The following is a 12,273-nucleotide window of genomic DNA, read 5'->3' on the forward strand; positions in this document are numbered from 1 at the left end:
ATAATGCAGCAATGAACATACAAATGTATGTGTCTTTTGGGTAGAACAATTTCCTTTCCTTTGAGTATATACCCAGCAATGGGATTGCTGGGTGGAATGATAGTTTGATTTTATTTTTTCATTTTAACTAGAGAAGATACTTTCTTAAGGAACCAGACAGCACTGTGTTTCCATCAGTCACTGGGTATTTATTGAGACCCAGTGACTAGGTGCTCTGGGCGCTCTGCTACATGCAATGCAAGCTTATAGAAAACATTGTCGCAGCCTCAAGGAGCTCACCCTGCAGTGGATAAAGCATAGCAAACACTAGACATAATCAGAAAATATTATTGCACGGTAATCTGTTATTGAGGATTAAACTGTGTGGCCACTGTGTACTCTAGGGGCCCAACGGTGGGAAGAATCAGCGTGAATTGAAGGCTATATCACAGCCATTTTCATCAAGAAAGTGAGATTCAAGAACAGGCCTTGAAGAATTGGGGGAGTTACACAACTTGAGGTTACTGGGATGATTATTCTGGCACCTAAAAAGAATTCTAATTGGCATAAAGGAAGTAGTATGCCCAAGAGCTCTCCACTGGTATATTTTGGCCAATTTGGCTTTAGAGTAAACACCTTTTAGAGCTTACTTTTAAAAACCCAGTTGAGAAATCCAGTGGCAATTTAAAAAGAAAAAGAAAAAAAAAAAAACACCTTTTCACGTCATTGAGGAGTGTGAAGATCGTTCATCTGCTTTGCAATACTGAATGTCTCTTCATCTTAAAGGCCACAGATACTTGCTACTCCCACCCTACCTCATTGTATTCCATTGAACCCATTACTTTTCCCATCTAAAATTTGTGCCAAGTGGGATGGTTACGGTCAAGGGCAATATTTTACTAGCAAAAGTTTTGAGAGCCACAGGGGAGCCATAACATATTTGATGCAGTTCTTTGTTTGGCTTGGGCATTCTTGTCTACGAAGCTCTGGCCCCAGGGACAACCTGAATCACCTGTGGCCTATCAAAAATCAGGAGCACACAGGCCCTGGAAGCAGCTGAGGAACTATGCACTGTTATTGCAGGACTAAGAACACTTTGCTTTCCAGGAAGTTCTGCATTCGATAGTCCTGGAATGGGTTCGGTGGCAGGTTTGTGTCCACATTAGAGTCCCTTAAAATATTTGAGCATTTAGATTGTGTTTCCAGCTAACTGCAGTCTGACATACCCTCTCCCAAAAGTTTCCCAGGCAACTACTGGTTTTCATTTCTCACCTTATTCTTTTACAAAGAACTCAAAACTCATTTCCTGGGTGAGTCAGTCAAGATTTCTGTCACCCTGATTCTTGTCCCCATTCAAGACACCAAAATTTAGGGGTGGAGGCAGCAGAAGGTTCTAACAGCAGAGAAAAGCTTGAAGTCACTCCAGAGAGCCTTCCCCAAGCTTACATCATTGGACTGAGAGAAAGATCCTCCGACCCTCCAAGGTTTTTTTTTTTTCTTTTTCTGACTTCAAATAGATAATTATGATTTCTTAACTCGGACTATCTGGTTTGTTTTATCATCAGATAATGGATTCACCTGCTGATCAGAGAGGCCCTAAGTCAAGTGATTTCCATTATGTGCTTTAAAACTGCTGCTCAGTAGCACTCCGGATTTCAAATGGTAGATGAGATCACAGAGCAGCTGGAGCAGCTCTCACACTGAAAGATGTGAACTGAAGAAACCTGCAGGCAGCTGGAGCTGTATTAAATTTTTACCATTTGGAGTTAATTTAAACTCTCGTTTCCCTCTCCAACGGGTGTGAGAGAAACATTCAACATTTTTTATTTAAGGAAAATAGATGGTGGGGCCATTAAAAAGTTTTATATAAGAGCTGGGGGTTTAAAAATCATAAGGGGTTGCTGGATGGAGCTTGGCTCTTTTCCAAGACATGAGTAGCCGTGCCCTTTGCTCTCGCGTCGTTTAGTAAACCCGACTAATGGCTCGTGCCCAGCTGTGTGTACGAGGTGTCTTTGTCAGAGCCATTCATTTGCCCCATCGTTCTTCTGCAGTTGTCGCATCCAGCATGTTGCAGCAACAGGCACGAGGCCTCGCACATGATCCAACCACCCTGTGGACTCCAGTCAATCCCACCGGGGCATCACTTCCTTTCTCCATTCCCATCCGGCAGATCTTTCTGCCCTTGGTCCCCTTCTCTCCCCCACCGGGCGCTTCTTCTTGCTTTCTCACAGGCCTGGCAGATGTGCCAGGTGTGTTTTCAAAAAGCTCCAACCCCTTCCCTCGAACCCTTCAAATCCCCATCAAGATGCCCTTCCAGCAGGCCCATCCTGGGCTTGCGTGCAACCTGGAACCAACTCAGCACCGAAGCCTTCCCCAGCCTGACTCCTGGAATGATTTTTCTTTCATTAGAAATGTGTCTGTCTGGCCAGGTGTGGTGGCTCACACTTGTAATCCCAACAATTTGGGAAGCCAAGGCAGGTGAATCACTTGAGCCCAGGGGTTTGAGACCAGCCTGGGCAACATAGCAAAACTCTGTCTCTACAAAAAACACAAAAATTAGCCAGGTATGGTTGCATGCACCTGTAGTCCCAGCTACTTGGGAGATTGAAGCAGGAGGATCACTTACACCCAAAAGACCAAGGCTGTAGTGAACCGATATTGCACCACTGCACTCCAGCCTCAGTGACAGAGTGAGACCCTGTCTGTAAAAAAAGAAAGAAAAAGAAATTTGTCTGTCTTTCCATATCTACTGACATACCTCTTGAGGTCAAGGATGACACGACCTGCACATATATCTCAGTCCTCTCCCTAGCATGACTCTGTAAATTAAAATTGATTATTCTGGTGGACCTAATCTAAAAAGGGAGTAATTTAGGGGGTAAATTTGAGACACCCAAAGGTCTCTCAGGGAAGTTCAGCAAATTGAGGTAAGCATCTTTATCTTAATTACGAGTAAGCTCTCCATTAGAGTGAAGTTCATTAAAAATGATTTGGCAGGATGAAGATGGTTAGTTAATGGGTACAACCATACAGTTAGAAGGTGTAAGTTCTAGTATTTGATAGAGTGGGGTGACTACAGTTAACAACAATGTATTGTACATTTCAAACTAGCTAAAAGAGAGAAACTGCAATATTCCCAACATAGAGAAATGATCAATTCTCATGATGATGGATGACTATGGATACCCTAACTACCCTGACTTGATTATTACACATTCAATGCATGTAACAAAATATCGCATGTACCCCATAAGGATTGCAAACATTATGTATCAATAAAAAAATTTAGGCTGGGTGTGGTGGCTCATATCTGCAATCTCAGCATTTTGAGAGGTTGAGATAGGTGGGTGAATCACTTGATCTCAGGAGTTCAAGACCAGCCTGGGCAATGTGGCAAAACCCCATCTTGATAAAAAATACAAAAATTAGCTGGGCCTGATGGCACACACCTGTAGTCATAGCTACTTAAGGGGCTGAGGTGGGGAGATGGCTTGAGCTGGAGAGGCGGAGGTTGCAGTGAGCCAAGATGGCACCACTGCACTCCAGCTTGGGCAAAAGAGTGACATCTTGTCTCAAAAAAAAAAAAAAAGTCAATGATTTTTGAGGTTGGATTGTGTCAAGGATCTCAATTCCAGAATGCTACTACGTCCAAAATGACCTAATATACAAGCTGGTGCTGTCCATAGGACGGAGAACACCCCAATGATCATGTCTTTTTAAAATGAAGTCCTTTTGAGGCAGAGGGTAAAAACTTGGCATTCAGGCCTCTAAGCTTCCCAGTCTTAAGTAGATCTGCCGACATTTGTGTCCTATAATAGGTGATGCTGTGGAAAGCTCAGAAAACTATTCAGAAGAGCATCCACACTTACTGTTACTATAATGGTATCATTTAGCTCCACAAACATCTACACTTGACCAAGCTGCTGAGTTCCAACAAGCACCACAAACACAGCTGGCACTGTACGGAAGCCCACTGCTTCCAGGAAAGTCACCTGAATGTCACAGAGAAGCAGACTTGAGCTATGCAAAGCACTCATTTATTTTTTATATCTTTCCACTAGGATGCAAGCCCCTCGAGGGCAGGAATTTTATGATTTGCTCTCTGCTGTATCTCCAGCACCTAGGATAGTGCCTGGCACACAGAATTTCATCAGTAATATTGGCAGGGTACACGAATAAATGAATGAGTACCTCTGTGTTTTCACTATGACTTGGAACAGACCCAGCCATCCTATCTATGACAGTGAATTAGCAACAATAAGCTCTAAATTATTGTCAATTCCTAGTGATTTTTAGAATTTGAATGTGGGAAATGACCGTGTGCCTGACTTCCTCTTCCTAGCTTGATTTTCTTTTGGATTTTACAACTGCCTGCTCTCCACCCACACAAGCAGAAAGAAATAAAGAATGGGATTCATTATGTCTTAACAGGCCTGTCAGCTTAAACTAGACACACATTTCTTTTCCTTTCCTTCATTGAGCTGTTAATCTGGCTGTTTCACCTAATTGTTCCATTTCAAGGAGGGCAGAAGTTATTTTCTGCATGCATGACCCATGGATTTAGATACTTGAGGAGCCCTGGAAATCTTAAGTTTCTTTTCTCTTTTTTCCTTTTTTCTTTTGCTCTCTTAAAAATTCATTTAATAATAATATATTATTTGAATCAATTATTTTAATAATCTATTTAATAATAATCTACAGAATTCCTGCCATTGTGCTAGACATTGGCAATACATACAAAAATAAATAAAACTTATCAATTGCCTTCAAGCAGCACACAGTCTATTGGAGAGACAGACAAGAACTGCAAGATGATGTGATAACTGGCAGGGTAGGGGCCTGCAGGGAAGGGTGTGTCAGCACAGACCCAGGAACCAACAGCTCCATTTGGAAGAGTCAGAAACTGCATCACTAAGGCGGTGACATTCAGCTGTAGCCTTAAAGCATGAAAAGGAGTCACAAGTTGGAGAGGGGTGGAGGGTTCCCAGGCAGAGGGGTGAACATATGGAAAGCCTCCTAGATGCAACAGAAGTCAGACATGGGTGTGTGGTGAGCAGCAGGCAGATGAGAACTTCTGGGACAGGCATGACAGGTTTTCCTGGTAGGCAGAGGCTGAGCGGCCTTCTCAGCCATGCTTTTTTAAATCCAAGCTTTGTGTCCATGGACAGTTGATATCCATGACCCATTTTAGTAGGTGTATATATTTAATTCTTATGGATACATAGCAGGTGTATATATGTATGGGGTTCATGAGATATTCAGATACAGGCATACAATGCATAGTAATCACATCAGGGTAAATGGGGCATCCTCATGACATTTTATTTGTCCGTTTTTTTTTTCCTTTTTGTGGAGAACAAGGTCTCACTACATTCCCCAAGCTGGTCTCAAACTCCTGGGATGAAGTTATCCTCCTGCCTCTGCCTTCCTAAGAGCTGGGATTACAGGCGTGAGCCACTGTGCCCAGCATCATGACATATTTTAAGAGGTAACTCTGGCATTCATGCTGAGGACGGGTTAGACAGGGGAGGGATAAAGATAGGGGCTGTGGCAGCTTTTCAGAAGAGAGGTGGATTTAATAGATACTTAGGAGGAGGAGGCGACACTTTGACAATGAAAGAGGAGGGAATGAGTCGGGGAACAAGCACTGAGTTGTTTTGAACACGTGCTCATTAGTCATCCAGGGAAGATGCCCAGGAGGAAGCTAGCGTTATATGCCTTCAGCTCTAGAGAAGTCTGAGAATATAGATACAGAAATCATCCAGGAACAGAGAGCATTTGAAGCCAAGAGAGTGGATGAGAGATCACGAGGAAAAGTCTTAAGTGGACAGATCCCCACTGTTAAAGGTTACCTTACATGAAGGATGCCTATTGGGCTTTAAATGAATTCCATTTCTTTAGACTAGAGGTCCATGGAAGCTTGAGATATTTCAAGTGGTCTGGAGACCCCTGAAATTTTAATTAAAACTTTAAATGTAGTATTTGGATGGGATACAGACTATAGCTTTTACCAGATTCTTAAAGGCATCTGGGCCAAAAAAAAAAAGGAAAGGTTAAAAAGGGTTAAAAGGGTTAAAACCCTTTGGGTTTCAGTAAGTATTTTTTATGTCCTATAATACTTAGGACTTGAATGAAATTAAAGAGAGGATTAGTTCAAGCTTGAAAATAATCTTGATGTAACAATTTTGGTCTGATTGGATGATTTTTGTAAAAAGAATCCAGGTTCCACCAGTGTTTGGGGGTAAGGGAAGGAGGCGGGGAGAGTTTTAACTGAGTTCAGGATTTGGTTAGAAATGTTTCATATTTCTATTCCATTCCGATCAAATCCTCATGAAAGAATCCTTCATATTAAATTTATGTTTGATCATATCACAAAAGTAGACAATTGAAGGAATTGTGTATATGGCTTTAAATGACTATCTTTGTCCTTCTGAGTGAGATACATACTCTAGGAATTTCTGAAAGTCACCATTCATTCAGATGACTGTCACACCACCATGAGTATGCACTCTCTCTGGTTTTGTTTCATATTTGGAACCTGAACTAAGTTTCTTGACTATGATAGCATATTGCTAAGCCTGTCTTCATAATAAGCTTCTCTATAAGAAAGAGCCGTCATTGAAGGTTATATTCTTAGTAGAATCTAAGTACAGTATAAAAATTGCCAATTCTTTTGTGCACCAAAGGACACTATCAAGAAAGTGAATGACAACTCATGGAATAGGAGGAAATATTTTCCAATCACATGTTTGAGAAGGAGCCAGTATCCTGAATATATAAAGAACTCTTACAGCTCGACAATAAAATGCCAAATAATGCAACTACAAAATGGGCAAAGGATTTAAATAGACACTTCCCCAAAGAAGATATACAAATGAGCAATAAGCACATGAAAAGATGCTCAAAATCACTAATCATTAAGGAAATGCAAATCAAAATCACAATGAGATACCTCTTCACACCCATAGGATGACTTGAATTTTTTTAAAACAGAAAATCACAAGTGTTGGCGAGGAATTGATACCTTCACACATTACCAGTGGAAATGTAAAATGGTGCAACCACTATGGAAAAGAGTTTGGCAGTTCCTCAAAAACTTAAAGAAACAATTACCATATGACCCAGAAATTCTTTTCTTAGTTGCATACCCAAGAGATTTAAAAACATATGTTCACACAGTGAAACTGTACACAAATATTAACAGTGTCATTGTAATAGCCAAAAAGTAGAGACAATCCAAATGTCTACTAACTGACTAATGAATTTAAAAATGTGATATATCCATACAATGGAATATTCAGCTGTAAAAAGGAATGATGTATTGATACATGCCGTCACATAGATGAACTTTAAAAACATTATGCTAACAGAAAAAAAACAGACACAAAAAGCCACATATTGTATGATTCTATTTATGTTAAATTTCCAGAATAGACAAACCCATAGAGACAGAAAGTAGCTTAGTGGTTGCCAGTGAATGGGGAGAAACAGGAACTGGGAGACATGAGATTTCTTCTTGGGGTGATAGAAAGGTTCTGGAATTAGATAGTGGTGCTGGTTGTACAACACTGTGAATGTACTAAAAACCACTGGACTCTACACTTTTAAATGGTTAAAATGGTGAATTGTATGTTTTATGAATTTTATCTCAATAAAAAATGCAAACAAATCACCAGTTGACTTTAGCTCTACCCTTGAAATAAGACAATCAGAGAACCCACAAAGTCTAAACAATTCTTTTTGCCCTTGTCTTTGCAAAAGTCAAATACTTTCACATAGGATGAGAATTCTATATCATTTTGAGATCAACAATATTTATTCTATGCCAGTGAAAAACTCAGGCACCATGAAAACTCCACTTCAGTAAATAACTGAAGAAGTAGAGGAAATATTAGCATGCATTTGCTTTGTGAATATATTTCTAAACTTTGGGAGAAAGAAAATGACAAGGCATTCTCCTACAATAGAAGCCTCTTCACATTTACAACAGTATCCTCAAATTCTCAAATTTAAATCTCTTTGAAAGTGCTGGTAGAAAATAGGAATTAAAAAAAAATGGAATAAAAATCCAAATTGCCAACTCTCTTTTCTCTGCCTCTATATCTTCCAGAAATAAAGCTAAGCTTTGGTCATGGAGGCACTTTGGAATTCTTTTGAATTTTACTCTTCTTTGGACTGAAATAATTTACATTTTTATTTGGAATACTGTGCACAGTGAACTTCCACCATGCACAAGATTCCTGTTTGATCCCCCAAGAAGGCTGATTTTATTTCTGTTTGAAATAAAGAAAGTAGGGCCAGGAGCAGTGGCTCACACCTGTAATCCCAGCACTTTAGAAGGCAGAGGCGGACAGATCACTTGAGGTCTGGAGTTTGAGACCAGCCTGGCCAACGTGGCAAAACCTCGTCTCTACTAAAAATACAAAAATTAGCCGGGCAACGTGGCATGTGCCTGTAGTCCCAGCTACTCAGGAGGGTGAGGCAGGAGAATTGCTTGAACCCAGGAGGCGGAGGTTGCAGTGAGCCAAGATCACACCATTGCACTCCAGCCTGAGTGACAGAGTGAGACTCCATCTCAAAAAAAAAAAAAAAAAAAAAGGCAGGGAAACAGCCTGCCCAAGAGAGAACTCTTCAACTTTTTAAAGGGAGGCTGGTAATAGTGTTAAATATTATAACGAAAAATGTTCCTGTCACAGCAAGATTGACAGCCATGATGGGGTTAAAAAATAATAATACTAGATTTTTTTTCAAAGTAACTCTCAGTAGTCTTGTGTTTGGCCATCTTCCCTGTTAACTCTTGAATGGCTCTGCTCCTAAACATCTGTGTAGTTGTGACCTAACCACAGAAGCTCTCCAGCAGGGCCAGCTACATAATTTGTAGGGTTGAATAAAAAATGAATGTTACATTCCTTGTTCAAAAATTATTCAGCGTCGGATGCGGTAGCTCACACCTGTAACCCCAGCACATTGAGAAGCCTAGGCGGGTGGATCACCTGAGGTCAGGAGTTCGAGACCAACCTGGGCAACATGGCAAAACCCCATCTCTACCAAAAACTACAAAAATTAGCAGGGCATGATGGTGCACACCTGCAGTCCTAGCTACTCAGGAGGGTGAGGCATGAGAATCCCTTGAGCCCAGGAGGCAGAGTTTGCAGTGAGCCAAGATCACACTGCTCTCCAGCCTGGGTGACAGAGTGAGACCCTGTCTCAAAAAAAAAAATTATTCAGAATTTCAAGAAGACAACAGCAAAAGATAAACCTAGCAGCTTCAACGTGTCTCATGCCCACAGTGTGCTGTCAAGAGTTTGATCAAACAAATCCTCCCAGCTCCTGGCTCCGGGCTTTACCACCTACTTACTGTGATTAGGGGCAAGTTATTTAACCTTCTGGAACCTCACTTGTCTCAGCCGAAACATGAGGCTAAGGTTCCCCATCTCTCTCATGGCTGCGAGGATTTACTTTTTGAAGTCTCAAGCTTGCATACTATCGTTTAACATGTTTTTAATTTTTCTATGGAAAAGGAGGTGCCACATATCTAGCACGGGGTGTGAGTGGCAGGAAAGCCATTTGGTGAATTGAATATGGGTCCTTCAAAGCTCAAGGAAGGGGGCCGAGAGGAGCTGCTCTTGCTTTCGTCTCCAGCCTGATACACTTTGCCTCGCTGTTTTTATTAGCTCGTCTCCTCAGTACATCAGTGGCAAGGGTGATGAAACCGGTGGCAGATTTAACTGCCAGGCAGCTGGGTCACCGTCCCGTGGGTCTTGTTGTCACGCTGCGATCTTAAAGTGACCACGCTGCTTGGGCTGCTGCCTTCCAGAAGGCTCAGAGAGAGACCACTGAATAGTTAATCGGTGGAAAAGGGAAGACAGGAGCTGTTGCTTGCAGAAAATACAGAGAAGCTGCTCTGAAAAATCCCAAGGTGGCTGAATATCAAGAACACGGTTCCTGCTGTGGGCAGCTGTGTGTGCAGTGGGCAGCCGGAGGGCTGAAAATCAAATCTCCAGCACCGGTTGGTACCTCTCTCCGTAGGGCTTTGGCAATGGGGGCAGAAAGCTTAAACACTACAAGAGCTTAAACACTCAATGCTAGTGGCTGAGGGTCATCGTTTACCATTATCTTTTGTATTGTTAGCAGTAGCAGTGAATAATAATTTTTAAAGAAAAAGAAAATAAAAAGAGTGAGAAGGAGAGAGAAAACAGGACGACTTATTTAACAGGAAAGATCTGCAGGGCCCCTTACCTGAAACCGTCTCATGTCCCTTGGGTTTCCTGCTGTTTTCAAACAATTCTGATTGCACTTGAGGAAAAATTTTAAAAAGAATCTGTGAAGAGAAAGCGATGTGTTACATTTTTCAGTAAACATTTTTTAAGGGAGAATATAGCTGCATTCCATTAGATTTGATTTGAAAGCGATTATATTTCAGATCTGGGGAATTTCAACCTGCCTTGCCTGTGAAGGAACACTGCTGACCCTCTGTAATTTGCAAATTTGGATGTTTTCAATCTCAAGACCCAGCACCCGCTTCCCCGTCACTGTGGGGGATTGTTAAGCGGTTCACAAGGTGGGCTTTGGTTTGTACAGTGGCCCCCGGAGTTTGTAGAGCACTCGTTCTGGAAAAATTTTTTTAAAAGGCTTCAAATGCAGCAGTGACCCCTGCTGTACAGAAAGTCTTGCTCCAGGGTTAAAAATGGCAGGACCTGGCCCCAGAATCCCAGGGCGTCTCGTCTGTGTGGCTCTCCACCGGCCCCAGACACCTTTATGCTCATATGTGAAGGTGGCCTGATATATTCAACCAATGTTTACAAAATCAGAAAACAGTATGTTATCATCCAAAGACAAAGTCCATCGGTGCAGGTATACACCAGAGTTTTTATGATTAATAAGAAGTGTGAATGTCCTCTCAGATCACGTATAGGTTATTCAGAGAAACATGAAAGCACAGAATCATGGTCTGAGGTTAGCATTTGTCATACATATTTCTTGAAGCCAATATTCTCTCTTAAATGGCCTATCTGTGCAATTTTAAAATTGGGCATCTTTCATCAGGCAACTACGTTAACCAAGAAAAATGGCAGAAGTGGCCTTTCCGGCAATTCACCTAGTTAATGTTTGAAAATTTGTTTCAAAATACAGTAAGTTTTTCATTTATTTCACTTGCAGAGTCCTTTTCCTTAAAAAAAAAAAAAAAAAAAAAATCCAGCTTTTGCAGTGTTAAAGTCCCAGGTGAGCTAGGCCTATTTCCCTTTCTGTTACTATGACAACGAAATTTTACCGCAGTCCCAAAGTCCCTTCAGAACTCTCACATCCATGTCTTGAATTAGAACTTTAAAGGAAAAGATATACATTTTCCTCAGGATTTACAAACAAAAATAAGTAGAAATCAACAATGCTTCCGAAAATTCTATTCTAAAGCAATGGTTGGTGAAATGTTCTCATTGCGACGTTCTGATTTTTATTTTTTGTTTAACAATCACACAAAAGAATTACATAGCTCTCCAATTAAATGTATTTATCACTTTAAAAAACTGATGAGGAGATAAACAGTAAATGATAAAGGAGGAAAGAAGGGGAATTGGCTCTTCAGAGTATTTTCTGTGTTTGAGGCTCTTTTACTCTGTTTGCTAGAAATATTTGGCCACATGCTCCCATGAATAAGGTTGAGTGTGAATTTGAAAGCAACAGCTAAATATTTTTTTCATGATTTTATAACATCTGCTTTTCACTTCTCTCTTTCAATCTTTTATAGGGTGGGTAGGAGGTTGGGCTTTGCTTCCTGTGCCCCGGAGGTGTTGGGGTCTTTATGGAAGAGACCTGCGGAAGGATAAGGCAGAGAAAATGTTGTGCGTGGCTGTCCGACCACAGTGTTCAAATTCACAACCTGCCGCTGCTTTCTGAATGGCATTGGCATCTCTGCCCGGGTCATCAGAGTGCGTTAGAAAGAATTGCTTTTATGTAAGTAAAGATTGATCAGAATTCAAACATTGTATTTCTTGAAGGGTAAACATCCCCTCCGTTTGTACACTCGTAGCAGAGCCAGCCACGGACACTCACAATGCACGCAAATATTGCCTTCTCCCACTTGTGTGTGTTTCTGAACAATAGCCTCCGCTGCACCCTGCACTGGCCCTCAACCACTCCCAGCAGCAATTTACGACTTACATTTTTCCCCTACTAAACCCAAATGGAGTGCTTTTTCTCATTTAGTCCTTGATTTCTGGAAAGTTTTACCACAACTGGGCTCCTTGTAATGCGTTCTGTGTGTGTTAGACTACCCCGACTCCCCGCTCCAAAATG

General features: G+C 41.3%; 1 protein-coding gene across 7 annotated transcripts in view; it reads right to left on the reverse strand.

The window, feature by feature from the left end:
- The window catches only part of EBF2 (EBF transcription factor 2), a 201,226-nt gene that overhangs the window by 53,902 nt on the left and 135,051 nt on the right, over positions 1-12,273 (reverse strand). For all 7 annotated transcript variants that reach the window (XM_055295745.2, XM_055295749.2, XM_055295746.2 and 4 more), the window contains one exon: positions 10,219-10,300. In XM_055295745.2, coding sequence (XP_055151720.1) covers positions 10,219-10,300 — 82 coding nt within the window. The remainder of the gene's footprint in view (positions 1-10,218; positions 10,301-12,273) is intronic.

This window comes from Symphalangus syndactylus, chromosome 10, assembly GCF_028878055.3.
Source record: "Symphalangus syndactylus isolate Jambi chromosome 10, NHGRI_mSymSyn1-v2.1_pri, whole genome shotgun sequence".
Lineage (NCBI taxonomy): Eukaryota > Metazoa > Chordata > Mammalia > Primates > Hylobatidae > Symphalangus > Symphalangus syndactylus.